The sequence below is a fragment of the Petromyzon marinus genome, chromosome 31 (assembly GCF_048934315.1).
Source record: "Petromyzon marinus isolate PM22_M1 ecotype Great Lakes invasive population chromosome 31, UKy_Petmar_22M1.pri1.0, whole genome shotgun sequence".
NCBI lineage: Eukaryota > Metazoa > Chordata > Hyperoartia > Petromyzontiformes > Petromyzontidae > Petromyzon > Petromyzon marinus.
In genome coordinates, this window is record NC_133697.1 from 9,273,613 (window position 1) to 9,300,336 (window position 26,724).

At 52.6% G+C, this 26,724-nt stretch overlaps 2 protein-coding genes across 6 annotated transcripts in view; one reads left to right on the forward strand and one right to left on the reverse strand.

Moving 5' to 3' along the window:
• LOC116947781 (uncharacterized) overlaps positions 1–8,575 on the forward strand; it is a 29,707-nt gene extending 21,132 nt beyond the window's left edge. For both annotated transcript variants that reach the window (XM_076071061.1, XM_076071060.1), the window contains exon 2: positions 1,921–8,575. In XM_076071061.1, the coding sequence (XP_075927176.1) occupies positions 1,921–3,033 (1,113 nt within the window). In that variant the 3' untranslated portion in view covers positions 3,034–8,575. The remainder of the gene's footprint in view (positions 1–1,920) is intronic.
• Positions 8,576–9,172: 597 nt separating this feature from the next.
• On the reverse strand, positions 9,173–26,536 carry ARSK (arylsulfatase family member K). Of its 4 annotated transcripts, none has more exons than XM_032963927.2 (4): positions 26,488–26,536; positions 16,272–16,768; positions 15,356–15,622; positions 9,173–14,696 (listed from the first exon to the last, which is right to left on the reverse strand). In XM_032963927.2, exons 2-4 carry the CDS (start codon positions 16,621–16,623, stop codon positions 12,988–12,990), a joined length of 2,328 nt encoding a protein of 775 aa, XP_032819818.2. In that variant the 5' UTR covers positions 16,624–16,768; positions 26,488–26,536; the 3' UTR covers positions 9,173–12,987. The 4 variants fall into 4 exon arrangements, with proteins under 4 accessions (XP_032819818.2, XP_032819820.2, XP_032819817.2 ...); XM_032963929.2 differs by lacking the exon at positions 26,488–26,536 and adding an exon at positions 18,906–20,425 and having other exon boundaries at positions 16,272–16,638; XM_032963926.2 differs by lacking the exon at positions 26,488–26,536 and adding an exon at positions 18,906–20,424.
• Between the last annotated feature and the right edge of the window lie 188 nt (positions 26,537–26,724).

Genomic DNA, 26,724 nt, shown 5'->3' on the forward strand with positions numbered 1-26,724 from the left:
GGTGAGACATACCACGACAAAAAAAAAACCCTGTCCAGGGTTTGCCCCGTATAAACACACGTCCGCTGAAGCAAAACGATTTGTTTCGAAAGCTCGTCGGCTGATGGGACGTAAGTTGTATTTACGTGGTGGAACAGCCCTTTCGAAAGCTCGTCGGCTGATGGGACGTAAGTTGTATTTACGTGGTGGAACAGCCCACCAACCTTAGTGTGTGTGCGTTGGCATTTGTTGTCGTGCGGTTCGACAGCGGACACAGGGTCCGTGTCCGGCGATCGTTGCGGCGACGAGAGCCTTTTGCGTGGACGTATCGGGAGAGGTGAAATCCCGCGGCCCAATTTCCCACGCGTGGTTTAAAAAGGAATTTTAGGGGGTATCCTGTGGCAGTCGGTAGCGGTGAGGTCACCCCGACCAGCTCTGCGGGCGGGCGGGGCGGGAGGGAATCGCTGTATGAAGGGGATCTCCCCTATACCAAGGGGGAAACTCGCATGGTGACTGCTGAGAGCACAGAGGAGGGAGAGTTGGTGGGTACCTGCTGGATGCCCCTCCCACCCCGATTTCAAGGTGCCGATTCGGGCATCAATTGTGTTATTGTAGTCTCCTTTGTGATGTTGTTAAGTGTGCGTTGCGTCTCCTCTCCATTGCGCCGCGTCTGTGTTGTTTCCTCTGTGTTGCCTCTCGGTGTTGTCTCCCCTGTGTTGTCTCCCCTGTGTTGGGTGTCCTCTGCGTTGCATCTCTGTGTTGTCTCCTCTGTGTTGGGTGTCCTCTGCGTTGGGTCTCTGTGTTGTCTCCTCTGTGTTGGGTGTCCTCTGCGTTGCATCTCTGTGTTGTCTCCTCTGTGTTGGGTGTCCTCTGTGTTGTGTCTCTGTGTTGTCTCCTCTGTGTTGGGTGTCCTCTGTGTTGCGTCTCCTTTGCACTGTCTCTACGTTGCGTTGTGTCCCCTCTGTGTTGCACCTCATTTGTGTCTTTTCATTCGCTCTGTCTCGTTTGTATCTGTCTCATTGCTCTGTGCTCATCTATGCCACCTTGTTGTGTTTTGTTTTACCGCATTAGTCTGAACGTGTGACAGCGTTATCATATCATTGGCAGAAAATCCCTTGGCATCTTTTTTTACGCTTGCCATTTGTTACACTTATCAGCGTGAGAGTTTTTTTTTAATGAATCGCAGCATTTGCACTGTTCCTGATCAGCATCCTCCCCCTGACACGGTCGTCTTCTTGCGAGTGACTGGATGAATGGCAACCCACAATGCTACGTCCAGATTAGCTCGGCCAGGAAACGGCTTCGGCTGATGTGGGGGGGGGGGATTTACTTTAGTGCCTCCTGTTGAATGGTTGTAAGTTCATGGCGGTTCGCTACGACCCTGCTGTCGGTGTTTCTGCAGTCGCGCACACAGCTCTGTCTTTCGCCACGGAGGTGGCTAAGCAACGTGGCCTGCAATGCAGCGCTGCAGAATTAGTGAGGGTCGGTGGCTCGCACGATTCTTTGTGCAACTCCCTCCCCAGGTGGGTGTCGGGGACGTGCAATACCCTGGCTCACCAGGAGACGGCGGCACAGCAACACGTGGGCTGCACCGGTTCCATCTGTATCAGTGTTGCCCTCTGGCACGCGTTGGGTTTTCCGCGACTGCTCCAGTTTCCTCCAACATGCATAAACGCTCATGCATAGGCTAAAGACATCTTAATATATAGTGAGCCGCAGAGCTTTGGGGGATGATTTGGCACTGGTTCACCGGCCTCGCTGTGGCTCCTTGCACCTGAGTCGTCCCTTCATGAGTGATGAAATACCGTTTGGCACGTTATTGTGATAAATTGTGACGTGGTGGCGAGACACCTATCGCGACGTTGAATCTGATCCCGGTATCCTCTGAACGCCTTTTTCTTGCCTGTCCACCTGTTCCCGCCCCCGCCGGTTGTCACGCAGGCCATCGAGGCGCTGCTGAGCCACTTTGCCAAACGCAAGCGCGCCGGGGACTCCTGGAGCCGCGACGACCGCGGCCCGGGCCCCGCGGCGATGACGACATCGGCAGCGGACGACGACGACAATGACGACAACGAGATGGAGAACACCGAGGCGATGGAGGAGGAAGAGTGGTGGGCGGTGGACGAGGACTGGGCCGAGCAAGGGGGCCCCCCCACGAAGCGGTGTCGCCGTGGGGGCGGCAGTGGGGGGGACCGCCCCCCAGACTCGGAGCTGATGCAGGGCGCCCTTTGCCTGTCGATCGCCAAGATGAACGCGTACCGTGCCCACCGCGAGCCCTGCCTCCGGCGCTCGGTGCTCGTGGCCAACATGACGCACCGGCTGAAGAAGGACATGCGTGCCAAACGGCGGAGGCCCCGCGGTGCCGCGACGGCGACGACGCCGGCGCAGCTCCTCGACGCGAGAGCGACGACGCCGCCGGTGGACCTCGCGACCCGCGAGCCGCTCGTGCCCAACACTCCGCTGAGGGCTGCGTCTGCCGAGGTTGATGCCGCGGCAGCCGTGCGGTCACCGGCGCCGTGGAGCAGCGGCGAAGAGTCTCGGCGCGGCGCGTTGGCGGCGGCAGCCGCTGCAGCGCCAGCAGAAGTGGCGGCACCGGTCGCATGGCCTACCGAAGAGCTCTTCTGGAAGCCAAGCTGCGGCTGGGACGAGGGCTCGGAGCTGACGACGGTGTCGCTGACCGATTCCCTGCTGCAGGCGGCCGGGCTCAGCGGCCCGGATCCCGCGCACCTCGCCATGGACCTCTCGCACACGCTCGACGACATATTTGCCAAGATCGACACGGCGCTCTACGACTTTGACCTCTTCTCTCCGGGAGTGCTCGCGAGCTGCGCCGCCGGCAGCGCCAGCGATGGCGGCGGCGGCGATGGTTGTGGTGGAATCGCGCCGGTCTTGGCGGCCGGTTACGGCGGTGGAGAAAGCGATGGGAGCGGAGACTCGTGGCTGCGGTGCTTCCCGGTGGCGTGCGGCAGCGAGGCGTCGGGGACGCCCGCGTCGCAGTGGAAAGCGGAGCTCTCCGATTTGGAACACATCATGGAGGTGCTCGTGGGGTCATGACACCAGGCCCAGGAGTTGTGACCCAGGCCCAATAAGTTCCGTCTTATTTATTAAATATGGAAGGTGTAATTTTTGCAGAAGAGAAACCCGAACCATTGACGGAAAACGCTGACGTTTGTGCGCGCACGCCTGAAATGCGTTTTTTAATTTATTGTTTTGTTACTGTAATCGTCGTTATTTTAAACCTACAAAGACAAACGTGGGTAGTCACTTTTAAACGGTGGCGCAAGATGATGGAACCTCAAGCAACGGAACTGAAGCCTGACCCAACATGCAACAGCACAATATACTCCATTGCCATGTGATGTCAACAATGTGTTTTAATATACAAACCCCAAAATGGACGACAAATGCACACGGGGCCTGCTCGTCAACGGTTTAGCCGACACGCGCCGGGCTGTTGGGCCGTAGTGTTGGCAGCATTGCTGTTTTGTGACCCCCTCTCGCTGAAAATATTCCCCGTTGCCGCGTGCGTCTGCAATGCACGCTAATTTCCGACCGTCAAAGAAACGCCAGTCTCAGCAGAAATTATTGTTTGCGTGCACGATACACGATGCACGTGTTCCATCGTGCATGCTGATGTTACCTTTGGGGAAAAAGGTAGAGGAGTCAAGCGCGATAACAACGATGCGAAGAATATTACACTAAAATCTCGAATATTGAGTTGAATTGTGGCCCCCGAATCTCAAAGATTCTTGCGGACCTGCTGTGGGAGTGCGAATCGCTCCACGCCAAGTTCACACAGTTGGCAACGTTCATTTAAACCGAGGCTCACGTGCCAGGGATTCCTCTCTTGCTGAATTTTTTTCTGGGGTCCTCCGGAGGACTAGATTAATCCAGCGAGGGGTGGCACGTGGTTAGAAATAGTAGCCGTAGCCAGACGTGTGTGTGTGTAGGTATATATTCTGGATGTGGTGTGCCAGGGTACCGAAATGTTTTCTGGGTCGCCGACCTGAACCCTGGTCGCGCACGGACGTGCACACATGGTAACCCGTGTTCATCGTCCTCGCACGGGTTCCACAAATGAACTGCAAGGGGTGCCAATGCCACCCGACTGAAAGTTTCCTGGAACCGTTGCCCGTGTGCGTTTTCACGCCGGCTGAATGGGTGGGGGGCGTACTTACCGCCCCCCCGCCCGATGAAGAGTGACTTTAAAAGCCCGAATGTTTATCAAAATATGTATTTATACCGGAGGAATCGGATGAGCGATAAAGCTCTTTTTTCAAAGATGTCCAGTAGATTTTTATAGTCCTGACCAAGAATGTAGTCGTGGTTGTGGGTGGATCTGGAGGGCAAAGGGGAAGGGAAGTGGGGCGAGTGATTTTTGTGGTTGGTGGTAAAAACTTCAGCACGACAGCGATTAATTTAATTATTTTGATTTTAAGCTTTCGTGACTGCAGGAATCCTTACTCTTTAGTTCCTTCGGTAAAGTCACGTAGGTAGAAAAAATAATAGATCACGACGTTTCGATCGCAACGCAAGCAATCGTCATCAGGCGGAAGAAAGAGGGAAGCTGCTGATGCAGGCTGCTTATAAAGGTTAGAAGTGGGGTGAGGGGGGGGGGTAGTGATGTTAAAGTGAGAAATTTGCATGTAAATGTACTGTGTAAATGTGATTAGCATGTCAATGTAAGCTCGCAGCGCGCCATCACATCGAGGACTGCATGTAAATGTAAGATCGGAAAAAGCTCGGAAAGAACCACAGCCACATCGGAGCAAGCAAACGACGGTGGCTGTGTTAGTGAATGTACCTCAGAGAGTCACAAATAACTGCTAACATAGGCAGATAAGAAGGGAACATCACTGCCAGTTATGACCGAAACTGGTTAATAACGTCCTTCCAATGATTGCTCAGTTTGTACCCATCTTCTCGGTTGAAATTGTGTCTGTGTTTATATATCTGGATGGCTTCATGAACGAATCTTTGATGGTAGCCCGAAGGTTTGCAGAGTACCTCCGTCTCGAAAAATAGAATGTCGTGTGAGCCTACCGCATTCAAGCAGTGATCAGCCATGGCAGAGGTATTGGTTCTGCCGTGTTTCAAATCTGCCTTCGTTTCCCCAATGTAACTGCTACCGCAGACACAACTTAGTTTGTAGACACCAGGGTATTGCATGTCAGGAATCACATCTTCAACATATTTACATGCAGTCCTCGATGTGATGGCACTCTGCGAGCTTACACATTTACACAGTACCTGACTTTACCGAAAGAACCAAAGAGTAATTTAATGATGTTTCATTGATTAAAACAAAAATTCAGAAATATGATCGTCCCAAATTTAAAACCCAGTCATAACTCGGTTATTGGCAGCTGTTTAACTGCAGCTAAGAGATGTGGTCCCCTGTCAATGTGTAGGAGTTCATCTACGGGTCTCACGGCAAGACAAGTGCTCCTGCCATGCATGCTTTGTGTTTTGGTAGAAAAATGAACTGAATAAAAATGGCGACCAAGCCACCACATTCCTCTGGCTGCTAATCCAAGGCCGTGGTGAGCGCAGCTATGAGGTCATCTACCATTATAATGGTTTATCTAACAGGCCCTGGTGTAGCCAGGTTGCCATGGGCCATTAAGAATGAAATGTGGGGCCTCCTGCAATATCTCACCCTCACCCCCCACCTCCTGACTTCGTAGGCCGGAGCTTGGTGCTCCTGGTAGAGTTACACCTTCTGCACACTCGAAAGCTGCACCTCTGGTTACTAATAACGATGGTTTCACACAAAGCAGTTGGGAAGAGGCCACAGCGAGGAGATCTTGGGTCAACCGGAGTCTGAAATTTCACTGTCGCCACGGACTTAATTTAGCATGGAACCCATCAAGGGGAGCCAGGAGTGGGGGAGGGGATAACTGGGGGTGTGGACAGTTCTGTATGCAGCTCAATTTCCAATCTGTCCCATGGCCCCTTCTTGTGGCTCCTGAGTGGATTATTATTATTATTTTGTTGGTAAGTACTGTCAACCCAATGGTTTCACAGTTAAATGTTGATTTAAAGCTTTCGTGACTGCAGGGATTCATATTCTTGGTTCTTTCGGTTTTATATTTTTATTATTTTATTGTTTCCCTTCTACGTGACTTTACCGAAAGAACTAAGAATATGTTTCACAGTTGTTAAGTAAAATGCCATCCATCACATTTAGCAAAAGTGTTTACCCTTTTCATGGGATCTGTTAGCCCACTACCTTTTACGTATTACTTTCGAAGCTATGTTAAATGTGTATTCTAAAAGCCAGCAAATGCATTGTGTATGTCTGAGCATAATCTAGTATTGTGTATGCATGTAAAGGTTGATCCATTTATAGACACCCCACTTAAATTTGGGAAAATTCCAGATAAAACTAAATTTTATTTAAAAGCGTCTACATATTTGAAAATAAGCGGACAATGTCTCTTTCACGAACGCGTGCACAGAGCCTTCCGGGGGCGCATAATTTCGACAGCATTGATTCAAAAATAGGCAAACTCTGGACCAGTTTTGACATACAGTTGTCTCATCAGCAGCAGAGTCGGGCTTGCTTGTTGTGATGCTGGTGAGTCAGATCTTACAGGCAAGGGGGCTCACTGTCTGACGCAAAATTCTAAAGCAATCCATAACTCGAAATAATGTTGAGCTTCGCTGTGGAGAACAATCTTACTGAATGTTCTCCACAATCAGGCTGTCATTTTAAGTTATCTATAAATGGATCACCCTGTGCTGTGTGGAACTGGGGACACATTTTAAAGACTTTTTTAACAACAAAAACGGAATCGTCGTGATTAAGCGGGGATAGTTTTTATCGCGCGTTGAGTTGGAAATTAGTGATTGACCAGTTTTTAATGTTTATTTTTTTATAAAAAAAATTATGTGATTTTGGTACTGTGGCCAGCAATATATATTTTTGCGTGTGTCGCAGACGTTTATGGGTTCGTGGCCAACAATAGTTAATATCGTTCTTATTATCGCCGTTTAATTATTAGGAGGTACTGTGCATGTGTTGAGAGTATTTGACTGCTATAAATGTCCTACATGGTAAGCCACTTCACTGAGCTATAATTTGTGGCCAGGTCGCTTCTGAAAAAGAACTAGATAGCTCAGTGGGCCTTACCTGGTAAAATAAAAAAATGGTTTAGTATGTGACCCAGGACCAAAATTGCAATGGCGCCAAATGCCCTCTAAACATATTTTACCCTCGCAAAACACCCAATAACTGTCGTACCCAAACCTGTCAGTGGTGTTACCCTACGGAGTGATTGGGCCCCCCGTCATAGCATTATGGAATTTCCAGTGCTGTGCTCGGGATCGTTTTAATGGTTGAGACTCGTTGGGTCCGATTTGATATCTTGATGATACCTTACTTATGGATAATGGAATTTAAGGATGTAACTGATAACAAAAAAAAAGTGGCATAAACGTGCAGACATTTTGTCAATCCACTGCTGGATGAGAAGCCTTCCGCCAATGGCCTACGAGTCCTGGGGGCCAGTGTGAGTTCGTGAAGGTGGGGGGAGATAGACGTTGGAAGCAAAGTACAGTACAATAATCACGTTTTTTTTTTATGCACGGCTCTCTGCTGACAACGTAGCCACGGCATGGATTTCTTGTTCGAAACTAATTTGTGAAGTTTAATTTTTTCAGATGATTTCTGAAAACGTGATCTTTTATGACACTTCACTCGGACAACAACCTTTTAATTACCTATTTGAACATTAAAAAAAGACACGTTCATAATTCCTCATGTTTACAGGCCAAGGCCTCGCAACCTTGCATAGAGCAACCTTGCCGACCTTAACACCTCCTGTGTCTGATTGTTGCAATTATCATACTCTCCGGATTACAGGAGGAACGGTATTGTTTTATATATTCCTGGGTTATAATTGTAAGTTATTGGGGGTGTATTTGCGTGCACACTACACGGGTTGGTTTCCTTAAATTTTAAAGGTTTACAGGAGGGATCTGCAAAATTACAGTTGGCTCTCTCGGGTTTGCCCGGTGCGGGATTAACCGTGGGGAGTTCTCCTTGCTGTTGTCTTCTGGTACGAGCGCGAGTTTAATATCAGATCCTCCTCCTCCTATCTCGTCGGTGACTGTGCCAACGTGGCACACTGCGTGTCTTCAACTGTGGAGGAATACGTTTAGCTTGACACTTTTATTTTATTTTTATTCGAGCCCTATACCCCACCTCCAAATTACCGATTCCCCCAATCACCCAGGATAATTGGGAGGGTAGAATTATTTGATAAAGTGGGTTTAAAACTAATTCTCAGAAACTGGGTTAAAAAATTCTCCCGACCTGCTTTTTAAAAAAAGTTTGCTCTCGACAAAAAAAGATATTATTACTACTACTACTGCGTGTTACCGTATCCGTGTAATGTTTAAAGTTAAAGCCATGAAGATTGTGAATGTAAAAATGACTAGAGATGAATGTTGGTCGGCGAATTTTGATTGTTCATTTGCAATAGTACCCGGGTGTTTTTTTGTTTTATTAAAGCCGTGTTGATTTTTTTTTTACCACTGGTGCACAGATGTACGTTTTTATTTAATAAACATTTTTCGAAATATTTAAAGACATACAAATGTGTGGTGTCCATTGTTGACTGTTTGGGTGAGATGTACAGTGTGTATGCACTATCACTAAGGTTGAGTGGACCTAGGGAAAGGACAGACCTCGACAAACGCGCTTCTACAATACACGCCACTGTCACGGTAACGTCGCCACGGCGCTTGTGCCAAGCTGGGTGCACTTTCACTTGTTTAGCCCCCCCCCCCCCCACAATTCCTTTCCATGCACAATCGCAACAGACACCAGGGCACGAACTCTCACCCGGCCAGGTCCGCGGGTCTCACCTGCTTAGCAGCTTCCGGCCTGTTGAGAAGCAGCAGTGGCCAAGATCCATGCTGCTCAGGACATTCACATTTCGAAGTTTTACATCATCATCATCGTCATCTAAATGCAGGCCTTCATTTCTCCACACTCGATATATTTTACAGAACGCTGCTCGGCTGGCTTGGGGCAGGAACTATCGGCGTAAGACACTACTACCCACGAGACGACTCGAGTACAAAGTGCCTGTCATTATCCTATGTAATTGTACACTCTATTCCTGTAACCGTATGAACACCGGTGCAACACCACGAGGACGACATAAGGGCAGGGATGGATGGCGATGTTTTAAGTTGACTTTATTTGTTTTTAACTGGGTGATACCTCAAAGAGACCAGGATGTAGATAGTCTTTCGCAAAGAGTAGCCTCGGGTCCAACAACGTTACCGTGAAAAAAGCAATTCTCGGAACGGCGTTCGGGGACTTGGTCTGGCTGAAATGAAGAACTGGGAGCCGGGTTGTGTTTAGTTCGACATTAGCCATTGACAGGATACACAGAGCGATCGCGCACCCTTGGGTGTTAACATCTCAAATAGCCAGGTGAGGGCTCATTGAGACGACCCTTGTCCTTTTTCATTGGAGGACCCCTGGAGTCTGTTAGTTGGCCAAATGTTAACTCCCTCGCCAGGAGGGTGGAGTAGCGACCCAGACCCTGACACCTGTATATTTGGAGTTTGCGTGTTCTGCCCCGTGGTCGCGTGGATCTTTCTCTGGGTCCTCCGGGTTTCCCCTCCACATTTAGAATCAACATGCATATCGAGTATTTAGCTGCTATAAATTTCCACGTGATAAGCCACTTCGTTGAGGTATTTTGTGGCCAGGTCGCTTCTGAAAAATATCTGGATAGCTCAGTGGGCTTTACCTAGTAAAAAAATGATAGTAACTTTTATTTATGCCTATTACGTGCTGACGACCTGAGTTTGATTCCCCAGGCCAAGGCGAACAACATCGGTGGTGAGTGATCTCTGAACCGATCCCGGGCACACACCTTCACCACGCCGCGCTGACACGAAGCGAAGCGATGTTCAAACAACCCCAACAGCCGTGTGGGCCTTCATCCAGCAGTGGATTTGCAAACGGCGAGGTGAGGGAGGGGGGCATTGCGTGTGCAAGTACACCCAGACATACAAAGTACACAGCCCAATACACATTGTTGATACGACGTGATAATGGATAAACTATTGGCTTTCACCTGATTAAATAAGGATTGTCTAAGTAAATCACTCATTGACGAAGCAACTTAATAGACTGACGTAGCTGATGGACAGTGCTGGCCCGCGCAGACGGCGGCAGTGATGATGACCCTGGTGACGATGATTCTGGTGATGATGATCCTAGTGACAATGATCCTGGTGATGATGATCCTAGTGACAATGATCCGTGTGACGATGATCCTGGTGACGATGATCCTGGTGACAATGATCCTGGTGACGATGATCCTGGTGACGATGACCCTGGTGACGATGACCCCTGGTGACAATGATCCTGGTCAGGATGATCCTGGTGACGATGATCCTGCTGACAATGATCCTGGTGACGATGACCCTGGTGACGATGACCCTGGTGACGATGACCCCTGGTGACAATGATCCTGGTCAGGATGATCCTGGTGACGATGATCCTGGTGACGATGATCCTGGTGACGATGACCCTGGTGACGATGATCCTGGTGACGATGACCCTGGTGACGATGTTTCTGGTGACGATGACCCTGGTGACGATGACCCTGGTGACGATGAGCCTGGTGACGATGATCCTGGTGACGATGAGCCTGGTGACGATGAGCCTGGTGACGAATGATCCTGGTAACGATGATCCTGGTCACGATGATCCTGGTGACGATGAGCCTGGTCACGAGGACACTGACGAGGATCTCAACAAGAGACAACGACGACGAAAGCAGCGGTCTATCGCTCGAGAAAATTAGGAAACTGCAGCTAATCAGCCTGGAACTCCAAACCACCACCACGATAACGAACTTCTGTCAGTTCTATTGCCTCATTAAGGTGGCATCGAGCAGTTGTGGGGTGGGGCTAGGTGGGGGGTTAAAGGGAAACAGGATGGACAATCGTGCGTACAGCCCAATCCACAATCCACTGCATCCTCATCACATTCTCTCCACCTGCGTACGGATTGACATTGTTACAGTACTGTACATCCATTGACCCGCACAGACGTCGCCGAGTCTCAAGCCCTCTTTTCAGGAGCGTCCTGCTAAGTTTTTGGTAAATACAGTACAACATTTTTGCTAATTCGGCCTAACCCATATATTTTTTAAATAACGCTACGGGGTCTTGTGCGGCGGAAGGCAGGTAGTACTTACGGATGTATATATTAAGAGTACGTTGAACTTCTTTCGCACAGTACGTAGCCGACCGTGCTCATCTCTGTTGTTGACACACCGGGGATCAAACGGCGAACCGCTCTGGTAAGAGCTTCGTCACCGCCGCCAATGCCGCCTTACAACAATCCTCGACTCAGTCTACACCAGTGGTTCTTAAACCCTTAACTGCAAGCCTTGCACCCCCTTGGTTCTCAATTGTAACAAAAATTTACAATGTTAATAAATACACCGGGTTTGATCAAACAAAGTAGTTGTACTCACGTGCCCGTGCTTACTTTGTGTTTCGATGATTTACCTTGGAAATAAAATCTGCCCATGTCTCGCACCCCCGGAAAGGAGATCTCGTACCCCCAGGGGGTGCGTGCACCCGCCAGGTTAAGAACCACTGATCGACAGAGTGGTCCAGATGTCTTGTGACCCCCCCCCACACACACACACATTTAAATCTATAAAACTTCTATTTTAAAAGTAAGTTTTATTCAAAACAGAAATGAATATGCGAGGTGGAAACCAAATGTTCGGGGTAAATTGGGGGAGAGGGGGGGAGTCACAATACATCTGCACCACCCTGTACAATCCTACACACCACACTTTACAGGCCTACCTACAAGTCAACACGTAGATCACAAACTACTAGTCGGCACGTTCATCTGTAGGCAGCAGGAGGATAATAGATCACGCCGTGTCAGATAATAGTTTGCGCATCTGCGGCCGTCTGAAACGCTCTTCCTTCCCATATTATGAAGCCACTGGAGCTATGCAATTTTAATTTTAAATTGAAAACGAATTTCTGTAGAACTGCTTTTTGTGTTGAGTTTGTTGTCCTTCCCCTACACCTCCGATTAGCACGGTTGGGTACGTACGGTGCGTTAGAAGTTCAACACACGGTACATACAGTATTTCGGGCCGTATCTACGCTTGTCCACCTCACCACAGTCCACTTCAGCTCACGGTGATGTTGGAGGGTTTGGAGCCGATGGTGACCGTGATCTCCTCGCTGTAGTTGAAACGCGTCGCCGGCCAAACGAAAAGTCTGCGTCCCAGCCGCGTTGCCCAGAGCACCGCACTGGTACCGCAGCCACGGTCATGCGAAATAATCCCAGGGCTTAAACCCCTCGCTGAATATTTTCCAGTTAGCTGGTAAGTGGCACGTGACTATAAGTAGCCCACAAACCGTAGCGAGAGGAGGCATACTGGATGCGGTGTGCCGGGTTGCGCGAAAAAGATGTTTCCCGGGTCGCCGAACCAGACCGACGGACATCACTCCCAATGGCGGAGCCAGGATTTTCAGGTAGGGGGGGAAACGCCTCCAGCAATGAAAAATGATAGGAGTTGTTAGTAAGCAAGGACTTGTCCCTTGCTTTTTATTCGACGCGTGTGTGGCGATGCCACAGCCATCGATCGAGGGTCGAATTCGAACCGTGTGTGATCAGCATTGCGCTCGCTGAAGGTGTTGATGCCTTCAGGGAAATCGTGTACTGTATACGCAACTGCGCACAATTCTGAGAGTCACTTATAACTGCTTTGCCGTTACTTATTTCCAATTATGGACTCAGACTATTGTTCTATCATCTCATAGAGTCCCTGGCATTTAATAATATTCTACACAGTGGCAGTGGGGGTCGCAAAATGCCGAATTATTACTAAGAAACCCCAATGATCCGATCGAAATTATGGGATTTCGATCGGATCATTAGGGGGGCATGTGCCACCCCACCGCCCCCCCCCCCCGCCCCACTGGCTCTGCCAGTGATCACTCCCCTCGCTCGAGCCAGGCGTCGATGGCCTCGAGGTTTCCCCGCGGGTCCTCGGCCCAGTCACGGTACCAGCGCAGGCCCGCGATGGCCTCCCGGTAGCGCGGGCCGGCGGCGGCGCGCCACTCGAGGAAGGCTGCGCGGTCGTAGCGGCGCACGGCGCGCGTCACCGCCGGGTAGTCCATCAGCGAGCGGAGCGCCGCTTCGAGGCGAGAGGTCAGGTGGGGTCGCGACGCCGACAGGTCGCGCAGCTCCTCGGGGTCGGAGACGAGGTCGAAGAGCTGCGGCCGCGTCGCGGAGGAGGGCCCCTCGCCGTAGGCCACGAGTTTCCAGCGCGACACGCGTAGCATGTACGCCGACTCGTTGAGGTCACTGCCGTGGAACTGGCTCAGCGCCCAGCGGTGGCCGCGGGAGAGTTTGACGAGGTCACGGTGAGCGGAGGAGGTCGCCTCGTCGTCGTGGTCGTTTTCATCAACGTCGTTTTGAAGGTTGCAGTTGGTTGTGTTATGAATATGGTGCTGGCGACGACGAGGACGACGATGGTGATGTTGAGCTTGGTGTCGTTGATGGTTGCCATCAGCAGCATGCTCACTACCAACGGTGATTATATTTTGGGCAGCGTGATGGCGGTGATGACGGTGGTAATTATTTCGATGCTGTTGATGATATTGAGGTGCGTGAAAATTTCTATCACCGACACCGTCATGAAAAACGCCACCGACATCATTATCATGAACGCCGTCACCGCCGCCCTTCCGTGCGCGCGCCGTGCGTCCCCGTCGCTCCAGCAGCTTGAGCAGAGACGTCCCGTTGAGACGCGGGTCCACGGGCAGCCCCGCTATGTCCATCATGGTCGGGTAGATGTCCACGAGGGACACCAACGTCTGCTCAAGGACTGACCTCGTCGTCCACTCACCACCGCCACGACTGCCAGCACCACCAACACCAGCACCACCAACACCAGCACCACCAACACCAGCACCACCATGACCACCACCAGCAGCACCTTGACCACCAGCACAACCGCGAGCGCCACCTCGACCACCATCAATACTTTCGCCATCATCACGGCCACCACGACCACCACCTCGACTGCCATCGCCGCCGCCACGATCACCACTACTGCCACCAGCACCGCCGCTAAAACCACTGCCGCCATCACCGTCATTTCCACCACCACCAGCAACACTACCGTCACCACGATCACCACCACGGCCACCACGATCACCACCACGGCGCTGCCTCCGCGGCCGCACCCTGGGCCCGGCGATGACGAGCGGCACGCGCGCGCTGCCCTCGTACATGCTCATCTTGTAGTACTGCCGGTGCTCCAGCGCCAGCTCGCCGTGGTCGCACGTGAACGCCACGTAGGTGTCGCCGCGCAGGTGGAAGCCCGCGGCGCCCAGCGCGCGCACCACCGCACCCAGCATGGCGTCCGTCTCGGCGCACATGGCGTAGTAGGCGGCGCGCACCGCGATGACCTCGTCGTCGGCGAAGGGGCCCGAGCAGTTCTTGACGAAGGTGGCGTACGCGTCGCAGGGGTGGGCCTCGTCGCGCGGCAGCCAGCGCGGCACCACGACGGCGCCGCGGCGCACGCGGTGCAGCCAGTGGGGCGACGTGCGGAAGGTGGAGGAGCCGGCGTCGGGGCCCGCGGACGGGGTCTTGTACGGGTGCGGCAGGTTGAGGCCCAGGTAGAGCGCGAAGGGAGCTGCGGAGGTGGAGGAGGAGGAGGAGGAGGAGGAGGCGGGGGGTGTTGGAGGGGATGGAGGAGGAGGTGAAGGAGGGAGGGAGGAGGAAATGTCACCGGTTGCCAAAATGTTACGAGTTTAGAAATGTTGGTGGACTATATATAACCAGCATACAATGTACAAATATGGTACGATCTAAATTGGAGGACAATAAATAAATGGTGTGAAGTGTACAATTCGCGTACTATGTACCGTACCATGAGTGTAAAATTTATTATCAGTGTACATTATTCAAATATAGCATACGATGTATAATCAGTGCACAATTATGCAACAGCGTACAAAGTGCGATCAGCGCAGAATGTGCGTTCAATAAATGTGTGCAACGTGTTCTCTGCATCGTTGTGTCGAATAAATGACCGCATTCTTAAGATTTCCACCCCAATTCCACGCAGATAAAAAAAAATACATTTTGCTCAACCCCAACTCACATATGCTAGGCATTATAGCCACGTCTTTATTTAATCCGTTACCCACCCCTCCCCATCATCACCCCTCGCGACGACCGAGAGAGTCGACGGCTGTCACCGTCATCATCGTTAACTCCCGGCGAGCGCCGTCTCCAGCTTGATGCCCGAGGTGGTTCCCCGCCACCCTCCACGTGGGGTCTGGCGCCCACCTCTCCCGGGCGCCACGTCGCGGATCCAGCGGACTGCGCGGTCCGTGTTGTTCCAATCGCGGAGCTGCACCCTCCTCGTGCGCTCGCTCCCCACGAGCTCAGCGCGGGGCCTCGGCTCCTGGCGCAGGAGCAGCCCCGGCACGCCGCGCGTCCACGCCTCCACGCGGTTGCTCAGCGAGTGTCCGCCCGACGTGAAGTCCGTCTTGCCGAACACGGCCGTGGTGTAGCCGGCCTCGGCACGCAGGCGGTCGAGCCACGTCGGGTAACCTGGCGAGGCGGGCGACGCGGGTTAGGGGTCACCGCCGCGACATCGTTCACCGTGACACGACAGCAAGTTGCGAGATACGATGTTGACTTTAGGTTTCGCGATACGGTGTGCACGACGCGTTGCTCCTGTCACCCTGCACTGCAGGTCGTGGTGGAACTCTGCAGCAGCAGCTGTACAACTCATCCACCTCCTCTTCGCTACACCGAGGAGCAGGGCCAAAGATTTTAACTCGCGACCTTCCGCTTGCAAGAGCCGCTCCCTCCGAGGATCGCTCCGCCGCTTGCTCCACCACTCGCTCCACCGCTCTCTCCCCCTCTCACTCTCTCCATCGCTCGTTTCGCCACGCATTCGTTTTACCAATCACTCTCTCTAACGCTCGCTCCACCACTCACTCGCTCCACCATTCGCACCACCACTCACTCTCTCCAATGATCGCTCCACCACTCACTCCCTCCACCACTCGCACCAACACTTACTCACTCCACCGCTCGCTCCACCACTCACTCGCTCCACCACTCACTCACTCCACTGTTCACTCTCTCCACCGGTGGCTCCACCACTCGCTCGCTCAACCGCTCGCTCCACCGCTGAGCCACGTGGCCGGTTCGCATTGACGGCCAACGACGCGACCCTCCCCCCCCCATGCACCTGGCGGCAGACACTTGTGGTTGTTCCACGCGGCGGTGACGTGGGTGTGAAGTCCGCTCCAGAGGGCGGCGCGGGACGGGCAGCACACGGGCGAGTTGGTGTACGCCGTGGCGAAGGCCGCCCCGGCCGCCGCCAGGCGCTCAATCCACGGCAGAGGCACGGGCGGCCGCGGCGCCGTCACGAGCCGCCCGTCCATAGAGTCGCAGACGACGAGCACGATGTTGGGCCGAGCTGGGGTGGAGGGAGACGAGGAGGAGGAGTTGGATGGAGACGAAGACGATGATGGTGCCGGACGAGACGCCAGCACCAGCGTGAGCGCGAGTGTGGCAACAGCACCGGCCGCTGTGAACATCGCTGGGCTGCACGGCTGCAATCGAGAGAGGATTGGTGGGCCGCGTCGAGTGACCGGGTGAGGTTTCCACCGATGGATGATCCTCACGCCAGGTGTTTCAACAAGCTAGGGAGGAGGTCGCTGATTTTCGGATCAACTCCAATGCCTAGAATAGAAGCAAAGTTGTTAAATGGATGTCACCACTTAAAGTAATGCATTGAGTAGTTTAACCACTTATTGGGTGATGCAGCTGTTGCGTTGGCAGCGATACACAAGCACAAACTCTCCTATGCGTAACCACGAATGATTCCGGAAGGTCACTGGGATCAGAAATAATGGTAACATTCAGAGACCGACCCAACACGTTATGGGAAAGAGCTACCTTGTAGAGGATATTTTGGCCTACTCTTCCTCGCTGGGCCAGACATCTTATCTGGAAAGACACACTTTACTCCACCAAACACGCACGAGACACCTGCAGATCGACTCACTGTGGTGTGCCCATTTATATACTGCCTGGTAAGGACAAGAGGCGGGAAGAGGGAAGAAACAAACTTTACCCTCGTTATAACTGCGGCGCCAAAAGATCGAATGGGCAAATGCTAAAACCGTTCCAGCACGCACAGCTCTGCGTTGATGCAAAGATGCACGTGCGGTGCGTGCTCATTTACGGAAAACCCCGTAGCCTGAACGGACTATTGGGGCAAGTGGACACACAACACACGGTCACACTCTCACGAATGCGTTGCGTGCATTCAATAGCCGTCGATGGCCACTGGGCGTCAGTGACGTCACCACGACGCTCGTGCCAGGAGTGGTGCACCTTGAGGCGTTGTTTGCATGCACAGGTATGTGCACAAAGACAAAACATCCCCCCGTGTAGCCTTCAGAGACCGTTGGGGCAAGTGCCGTTAGCGAGCACCTATAAAGGCCGGCACGGCGCACGAGGGGATGGGTGGCCAGCACCACGCCCGACCGCCTTTGTCTCCCCAGTGGCGATGTTTACACACCGCACCAGGTACTCATTTGAGGCTGAGTCGACCTAGGGGGAGCCCCAGGTCCAGTTCAGAAAATCGTCACCGGTGTTGGCCGAGAACGGGAATCGAACTAACCGCTACACGACCGCTCCCCACACACAAAGACAAAGGTCCCCCGTGTAGCCTTAACAGACTGTAGGGGCAAGTGCTGTTAGCGAGCGCCTATGAAGGCCGGAACGGTACACGAGGGGGTGGGTGGCCAACAACACGCCCGGCCGCCTTTGTCTCCCCAAAGCACAGTGTGAACAGAGACAGAGGCGTGCTGGGAATGACGTTCCATTAGCGAGCACCTTTGAACGCCAAGACTGCACACGACAGGGTGCTGGCGTGTGGGCCAGGATCACGCCCGGCCGCCTTTGTCTTCCCAGTGCCGATGAGTTGACCACGAAGCGAACGACCAGCACATGCACATATTTGGACAGGCACGTAACCACAAATATGTGGTTTAAAAAACACGTACAGTATGGTACAGATACATAATTAAGAACTTTTATACAAACGAATACTGTATGTGTTTTTTAAACCACAAATATGTGGTTTAAAAAACACATACAGTATGGTACAGATAAATAATTAAGAACTTTTATACAAACGTATGAACACGCGCACATCCAGACGTTCGGGAACGACAGCTTGCCAAAGCGCGTGTGCCAGGCTAGGTGCACAATTCTGCAAGGCTCGTTGGCATGAGCATTAAGAGTGATACAAAGACAAAGATCCCCCGTCTAGCCTTTACAGACTATAGGGGCAAGTGCTGTTAGCGACCACCTATGAAGGCCGGCACGGCACACGAGGTGGTGGGTGGTCAGCCCCACGCCCGGACGCCTTTGTCTCCCCATTGGCGATGTTTACACATTTTGAGGCCGAGTAAACCTAGGGGAGGCCCAGCACCGGTTCAGATATCGTCACTGATGTCGGTGGCCGTGAGCGGGAATCGAACTCGGGGACACGCCAGGTTCGTAGCGCTACATTACCGCTCCCCACAACACGTAAATTAATGTGTGGGTTGTGTAAATGTATGTGTGTGTAAGTAAATGTGTGTGTGTAAGTAAATGTGTGTGAATGTGTGTAAGTAAATGTGTGTGCGGGCGTGGTTGCTGGCCACCCACCCTCTCGTGTGCCGTGCCGGCCTTCGACAGCACTTGCCCCAACAGCCTGTTAAAGTTACACGGGGGCTATGTGTCTTTGTGTGTGTGTGTAGTGTGTACACGTGTTTAAAGTTTAGAGAGATGTAAGAGAGAGTGCACGCGTATCTCGCGCTCTCACCGCGAACAGAGTGCAGCTTTCTTCTCGAGATCAAATCTCCCTCCCTCCCTCTTCCTCCCCCCGCTCTCGCTCTCAGATACGCAGAGATTCACACACACGGGCTGGTGCGTCACAACTACACACAGACACACACACACAAAGCCTGAACAGACTGATGGGGCAAGTGCTGTGAGCGAGCAGCGCCGATGAAGGTCGGCACTGTGGCACACGAGCTGATGGCTGGCCAGCGCCAAGCCCGGTCGCCTTCGTCTCTCCTTGTGGCGATGTTTACACAACGCACCGGGTACTCATTTGAGGCTGAGTCGACCTAGGGGAGGCCCAGGACCGGTTCAGATAATCGAACTCGGGTCGCCGTGTTCACAGCGCAGCGTAGCGCTAACCGCTACACCACCGCTCCCCACCACGACACAGACACACCCACGCACACACAAAGATACAAAGATCCCCCGTGTAGCCTTAATAGACTGTTGGGGCAAGTGCTGTTAGCGAGCACCTATGAAGGCCGGGACTGTGGCACACGCCTTTGTCTCCCCAGTGTTTTTACACACCGCACCAGGTACTACTCATTTGAGGCTGAGTTGACCGAGGAGAGACCCACAACAACAACGCCATTCGCCGCTAAGTGGCTGTGACGTCACCACGGCGCTCGTGCCAGGCTATGTGCACGTTAAGGCCACGTGAAGTGCCGAATGCCCGCTGGCAGGAGGGCACGGGGCAGATCCAAGTTGCATGGGTTTTACGGACTGAGATAACTGGCCTGTGGCGGCTACTGTGCCAACTTCCTGCGTTTTATCCGCCCGGCGTTGTTGTGAGCGTCGCTCCTCTGCCCTCCGTTGTTACTGGAGGGCGACTGCCTCCAACTGCCCGGTAGCAGCAGCAGCGTCCTTCACGAGCCTCCTCCTCCACAGAGGCAGATCTTGACACCGCAACGGCGAGTCAACTCAGCTTCACATCCATCTGTACCGCATCAGCTCCATCTCTTATCTAACCCGTGTCGTTCAACCCCCTCCCCTATACGGCCAAACAGAAGCTGCTTGGACACGCGGTGGCTGGGCATGCAGGCTACGTGACCCAAGCCAACGCAAGCCTCGTGTGCTGGAGGAGACTCACCAATGATGGGGTACTGTGTCCAGATATTTCAAGTATCTAGGAGCCTCTCACACACAGAGACACACAACGGACACGCATACAGGGTGGTGCCTCCCATACACACACAGACACGCACATGGTGGAAATGAATAAACAAGACTTGGCCTGTTCCACGTTTATTTAAATGGAAAATGTCAAATGCCACCGAGAGGGGGAGAGAGAGAGCGAGACGTGGGGATGCGCACATACGCAACAAAGTAAAAGTTGCCCCCCATCCCCATATAGCCCATATAGACTTTTCGGGCAAGTGCTATTAGCGAGCACCCTATGAAGGCCGCGACAGCACACGATGGGGTGGGTCGCTAGCCCCACGCCCGGCCGCCTTTGTCTCCCGAGTGGCGATGTTTATGCATCGTACCAGATACTTATGTGAGGCTGAATCGACCTAGGGGCAGCCCAGGACCGGTTTAGATATTGGCTGTAACTGGGAGTCTTAGCGGAGTGCGTTAACCGCTGCGCCACCGCTCCCCCATACTTAGCACACAACAATGACACACACACACATGAGCACACACAATGACACACACGCACACATGAGCACACACAATGACACACACACACACACATGAGCACACACAATGACACACACACAACGAAAACACACAACAATAAGCTCGTACTTATAAAAGGCCACACAAATTAGACGCTGTGTGTGGCTCTTTGACTTGCTGAAGGGATTTGTAAAAAAAAAAAGCAATCCAGAAATCCGAAATGTTTTTCAGTCGGGAATGCGATGGGCCAGGGTGGAGTGGTAGCGCAGTGGTTAGCGAACTCCACTTTTGAACCCGGCGATAATGAGTTCGATTGCCGGCCACGGCTAACATGAGTGGCTAACATGTGACGACCTTCAACCTGCATTGACCAGCGTATGGTCAAACACCACCCACGACGACCGACGCTGTGTGGTGAGGCCTTTATCCAGCAGTGGTTTGATTACTCGGCACTATCACTGGGTGAGTGTAACGCGAAAATATGCCGTCGCCAATCTTTCAAAAAATAAACACGTACCACACACATATACCATACACACACAAACGTACACAGAAACACAGTAACACACATACAAAGATCCCCCTTATAGCCTGATCAGACTGTTGGGGGCAAGTGCTGTTAGCGAGCACCTATGAAGGCCGGAACGGAACACGAGACGGGGTGAGTGGCTAGCAACCACGCCCGGCCGCCTTTGTCTCCCTAGTGGCGATTTTCTCGCATCGCACCAGGTACTCACTTGAGGCTGATGATCACAGCAATGAAAATGAATATAAATATGCTCATTGACGATTGTGAGCTAATCCTCGTTCATATTTTGTAAGTTAAAATGTGATTATTATTTTGTTTAAATCACGGCTGCGACAACCTCCAATCTAAAATTGATGACGACGAGGGACGGACAGAAATCACGAACACGCGCGCGCGCTTTGCGGCTGATGGAAGGGGGTGGGGAGATAAACAGAAATCGATTGCGTAAAACAGCTCCGCACACCCTGCAGAGTTGGACCCCTGCCAAAGGGTCGGTTTCACCACCTCGGCTTTTTTGGCCGCTGAGTTAGGACTCCAATAATGTGTGACTGTTCGTCGAGGAGGCAAAGAGGGGGGTTGTCTGTGGGAGGTAGTTGGGGCTGGCGGCAGCGGGAGCTTACTGGTGGTGGCTACTGAGATGACCAAGGCTGATTTATATAATTGGGGGGGGGGGGGTGGTCAGTGAGGGCCGGGAGCAGTGAGGGCTACGGCTGCTCACTAAGATGACCGACGGTGATTCATTAGGCTGGTGGGCATTTTCTGTTTGTTCGTAGCGGTTTTCTGCTCGAACACGTGTTTTTGGGGGGTTGCTTGTATTTTCTTAATCTTCTCTTTCTCTCGCTCTGCTCAACACTTTAACGGTTGTCCGTGTCTGTATACTTGGGGGTGGGGGTGGTAGGAGGAGGTGGGGAGGGGGGGTCAGGTAAGGATTTCAACGTTAGAAGGTGTTCATTATGTGTCCCGTAATTGGTGGCGGTCAAGAGCGGAGTGCGCGCAACGTGAGCCGCCCGCGTGATTAGCCGTGACGCGCGCGGCAGTGTGGCAATGTGTGCAACGATGTTTACGTTGGCCGCAGAGCCCTCCTCGTCTCTTGATATTTTACGAAACGCCGCTCGACTCGAGGCTGGCTTGGAATTTGGGAGAATTATATTATCGGTCGTAAGGCGCCACTACTCCAAGCGCGAGAGGCCCAAACTCTACGCTTGTCCACAGTGAACATGAATTATTATTATTATTATTGTCATAGGCGCTACATTGCTGTAGTTTTGCGAACACGTGTGTACTTATTCAGAGGACAGGATAAGGCGAGATGGATCTGGCCTGGTCGAAACAATAAAAAAACAGCGTTCCGGACTATTCCGGCTGAAGTTAATAATTTATATGTATGCGGGCGGTAGGTTGTTTGACCATACTTCACCACGCTGGTCAGTGTGGATTTGGTGAAGGGAGCACAGTTTGTCTGACCTCACACTGCGTACTGGTATGGGATTTATTATCCAAGTAGAGCTTAGCTTCTCAGGCCATCATACAGCAGTGGATCGATCATGGCCAATGATCTAAAATTTTATGGGGGGGGGGGGGGGTCAATACATTCGCCTTCTTCGTGATTCGATCCCAGAATGTTTTTTTTTCTTTCAAATAGTTGGTGAATGTAGCCGCCTCTCGCAGCTGGGGAAGATCACGTGGCATCCATTATAAATACAAAATATGTATACAGATGTAGTGACATTGAATGAGTCACTGTAGCACGTGGCGCTGGGAGATTTGTGGACAATGGAATTAGGGGCAGCAGCCCGTTCTACCAGTTGGACCCGTGTGCCAAGCCCGGAGCCTTCTGGGGGATCCAGAAGGGGGCGTGGCCGAGGTCGGAGCCTGGCCACGCTGCAGGGGGGAATAAAAGGCGAGCTCCGACTCACAGTCGGGGCTGCTGCCATCGGAAATGGAACTCGTCGTGTTGCTGTCGTCGTGGTCTTCGCCTCTTCAAGCTGTGGGTCTGGCAGCATGTTGGCTGTCCCGACCCCGTATGGAGTTATCCCCTATGGCTGTGAGAGCCGAAATAAACACGAGGGATAACGCCTCCTACTAGTGTCTTTGAATGAGTACACTACACATGTGTAGCGTCCTCCTCAGTGTGCGAGTGTGTGTGGTGCACACACTCAGTCGGAGACAAGGTAGTTGCAGGAGGCACCGTCTCTCTCATTATTCCGTTACTCCGGCCTACTCTCCCATGACCACACTGCCGTACAGCCCGGCCTAGACACGACACTGACCGCGTTGCACCGACGGCATCGACCGAGACGGCCAACAACTGTCCGGCCGCGCAATCATCGGGTGAATGCGGCAGCGACGAAGGCAGCGACGGCAACGGCGAAGACGAGACGAGTCCACTCCCAGAACCGGCAGCCCGGAGCTCTCGGGCTCTCCGCTGCTTTTATTCTACTCGGCGCGGCCTGGCTCCGCCCTGGCCGCGCCTCCCTTCTCGGACCCACTAGCGGGTTCCAGGGGGCTTCCCGTTGAGGTCTTCCGTGACCCTTGCCCCAGTTCCTCCGCCCTGCCGGCACACACACACCGTGTATATGCTCGGCGGTGTGTGCGCTAACTGTCCACCGCAGTTGCCGCTGCTGGACAGCAGTCGGCGCTGTGTCACTGCACATGTACCACTACGTGCACTTGTTTGATCTCCATAGGTTATTAACGCTCATGTTTGGATCTCGCTCCGAGGTCCCACGAGGGCCCTCCATAGTAGCGGCACTGTTGTTGTTGTTATTGTTGTTGTCAGGTCGCACGGGTGGCTTGCTCAGGGGTAGAGCGAGCGGCTCGCAATCAAAAGGTTGAGATTTCAAATCTTGGTTGGAGGGTTGACTCAGCCCATCATTCTTCCGAGGGGGTGGGGTCGATACAATTACGAAATAGGTACCACTTTGTGGGGAAGTTAACAGTGGTTGGTTGCCCTATGGGCATACTGGTCCCCGTCATAGTAACGTGGAATCGGCACTAGTTCAGGGCTATAAACATGAGATGAGCACCACATCGACTCTCATGTGAGCAGGAAATCACCTGTGGATATGAACACCGGACGGCTCGCCCGCTCATGGGCTTGATGGCTCGGCTCGTAGTGGCCTACGGGCGTTTTTTTTAATTCGTAGGGGTCAAGAGGTTTGTAATCAGTCATTATGGTCATTATCATCACCACGATCATCGTTATCATTATCATCATCACAACAATCATCAGGGCAGTGATGCTTGTTCACAGTTCGATGCCATCGGCCGCACTTATCAATACTGCTTGTAATAATCAGCAATACTACACGCCGTCTGCTTCACATTGGACGTTAAAGATCCCTTGACGTCATTCGTAAAAGTAGGCCATTTGTGTGCCAGGGTCCAAATTTTCCAAATTCGAAAATGACACCGCAAATTACTCCATTGGGTATTATACACAAAGACAAAGACCCCCCGTGTAGCCTTAACAGACTCTTGTGGCAAGTGCTGTTAGCGAGCAGCACCTATGAAGGCTAGCACGGCACACGAGGGGGCAGATGGCCGACACCACGCTCGGCCGCCTTTGTCTCCCCAGTTGTGATGTTTTTACACACCGCACCAGGTACTCATTTTAGGCTGAGTCGACCTAGGGAAGGCCGAAGACCTGCTCAGATAATCGTCACTGTTGTTGGCCGTAAGCGGGAATCGAACTCGGGTCGCCGGGTTCGTAGCGCAGCGAGCTAACCGCTACACCACCGCTCCCCATGCACTCACGCAGCAGCAGCAGCAGCAATCATCGCCCCCCTACTGGCAGATTAATGCCCCAGGTCACTTCTTGCAAATGGGACTCACCCTGATCTCTTGAGTTCTCGCAACCTGCTTTAAAAAAATAACTGGAGCTTGATCATTTTTTTACCACTGTTTTCACCATCGTCACCACCACCACCAGCCTGAACAGTCATCACGATCGTCTTTACCACCACCACCACTACAATTATCATGTTAAGCACCATCGTGTATTCATCATCATCATCATGAATTACGAATCGAGGGTCAACAAGTGGTGAAGCCACTGAAAATCAACATTGCTGCGTTTAATTATATACGGGCGACCTGGGCCTCGTCATAGGAACGTGCCGTTTCCACGAGCTGACTCGGGACCGAGAGTTAACACGAGAACCGCGTGGCTCGTGCAAGGGCGCAACTAATCGTGTACACGTCACACGCACTAAAACAACCTAAATCACACACATAAGCAATTCTGCAAAGATCAAGTTACAAAGACATTCATAACAAGGACACATTCCAGTGCGTATAACCTTTATATCGGGACAAGTGCTCTTCGTAAGCGAGCACCTATTAAGGCTATAATACTACGCCTGGCCGCCTTTTTATATAGAGTGCTGATGTTTATATACACAACAGCAACTCGTTGAAGGATCAATCGACCTAAGTCCAATGCGATGAAGCTGTGGTATGTCCAGGACCCGTTCTGATATCACCCGCCACTAATTGTTGGCCGTGGCCGGGAATTGAATTCGTAGCGCAGTGCGCTAACCACTGCGTCTCCGCTCCACCCCACACGCAAAGACAAAGATCCCCCGTATAGTCTTAACAGACTGTTGGGGGCAAGTGTTGTTAGCGAGCAGCGAAGGCTGCCACGGCACACGAGGGGATGGGTGGCCAGCACCACGCCCGGCCGCCTTTGTCTCCCTAGTGGCGATGTTTACACACCACGTACTCATTTGAGGTTGAGTCGACCTAGGGGAGGCCCAAGACAGGCTCAGATAATCGTCACTGCAGTTGGCCGTGATCGGGAATCGAACTCGGGTCACCGGATTCGTAGCGCAGTGCACTAACCGCTGCACTACCGCTCCCCACTCACGCATACTCACACACACGTACACACGCATACTCACACACACACGTACACACACGCATACTCACACACACACGTACACACGCATACGCACACACACGTACACACTCAAGCATACTCACACACACGTACACACACGTACACACGCATACTCACACACACACGTGCACACTCACGTACACACACACGCATACTCACACACACGTACACACACACGTACACACTCAAGCATAACCACACACACGTACACACACGTACACACGCATACTCACACACACGTGCACACTCACGTACGCACACACGCATACTCACACACACGTGCACACTCACGTACACACGTACACACTCAAGCATACTCACACACACGTACACACACGTACACACGCACGCATACTCACACACACGTACACACATACTCACACATACGTACACACACGCATACTCACACACACACACGTACACACTCACACCCGCATACAGCAGCAGTGCGTGATGGGGGTGGCTCCGCTTGGTGCTGCATGCGGCAGCTGCGCGGCGCGTCACTGCACCAACCTCAACCTCCACCGCCTCCCTCGCCTCCTCTGCTGGGGGTGAATGCGGTCAGCGGTGGAGGAGGAGGGGGTGCGTGGACCGAGGAGGGGGGGAGGTGGTGGTGAGTTTGCAAGGAAAGTGCAGGGAGAGTGAAAAAGAGCGAGGGTGGGGTGTGCGGGAGATGTGGTGGGGAGAGAGAAGCACGCAGCAGAAATGCAGACAATTTCGGGGGAGGGGAGGGGGAGATGCAGGGATGGG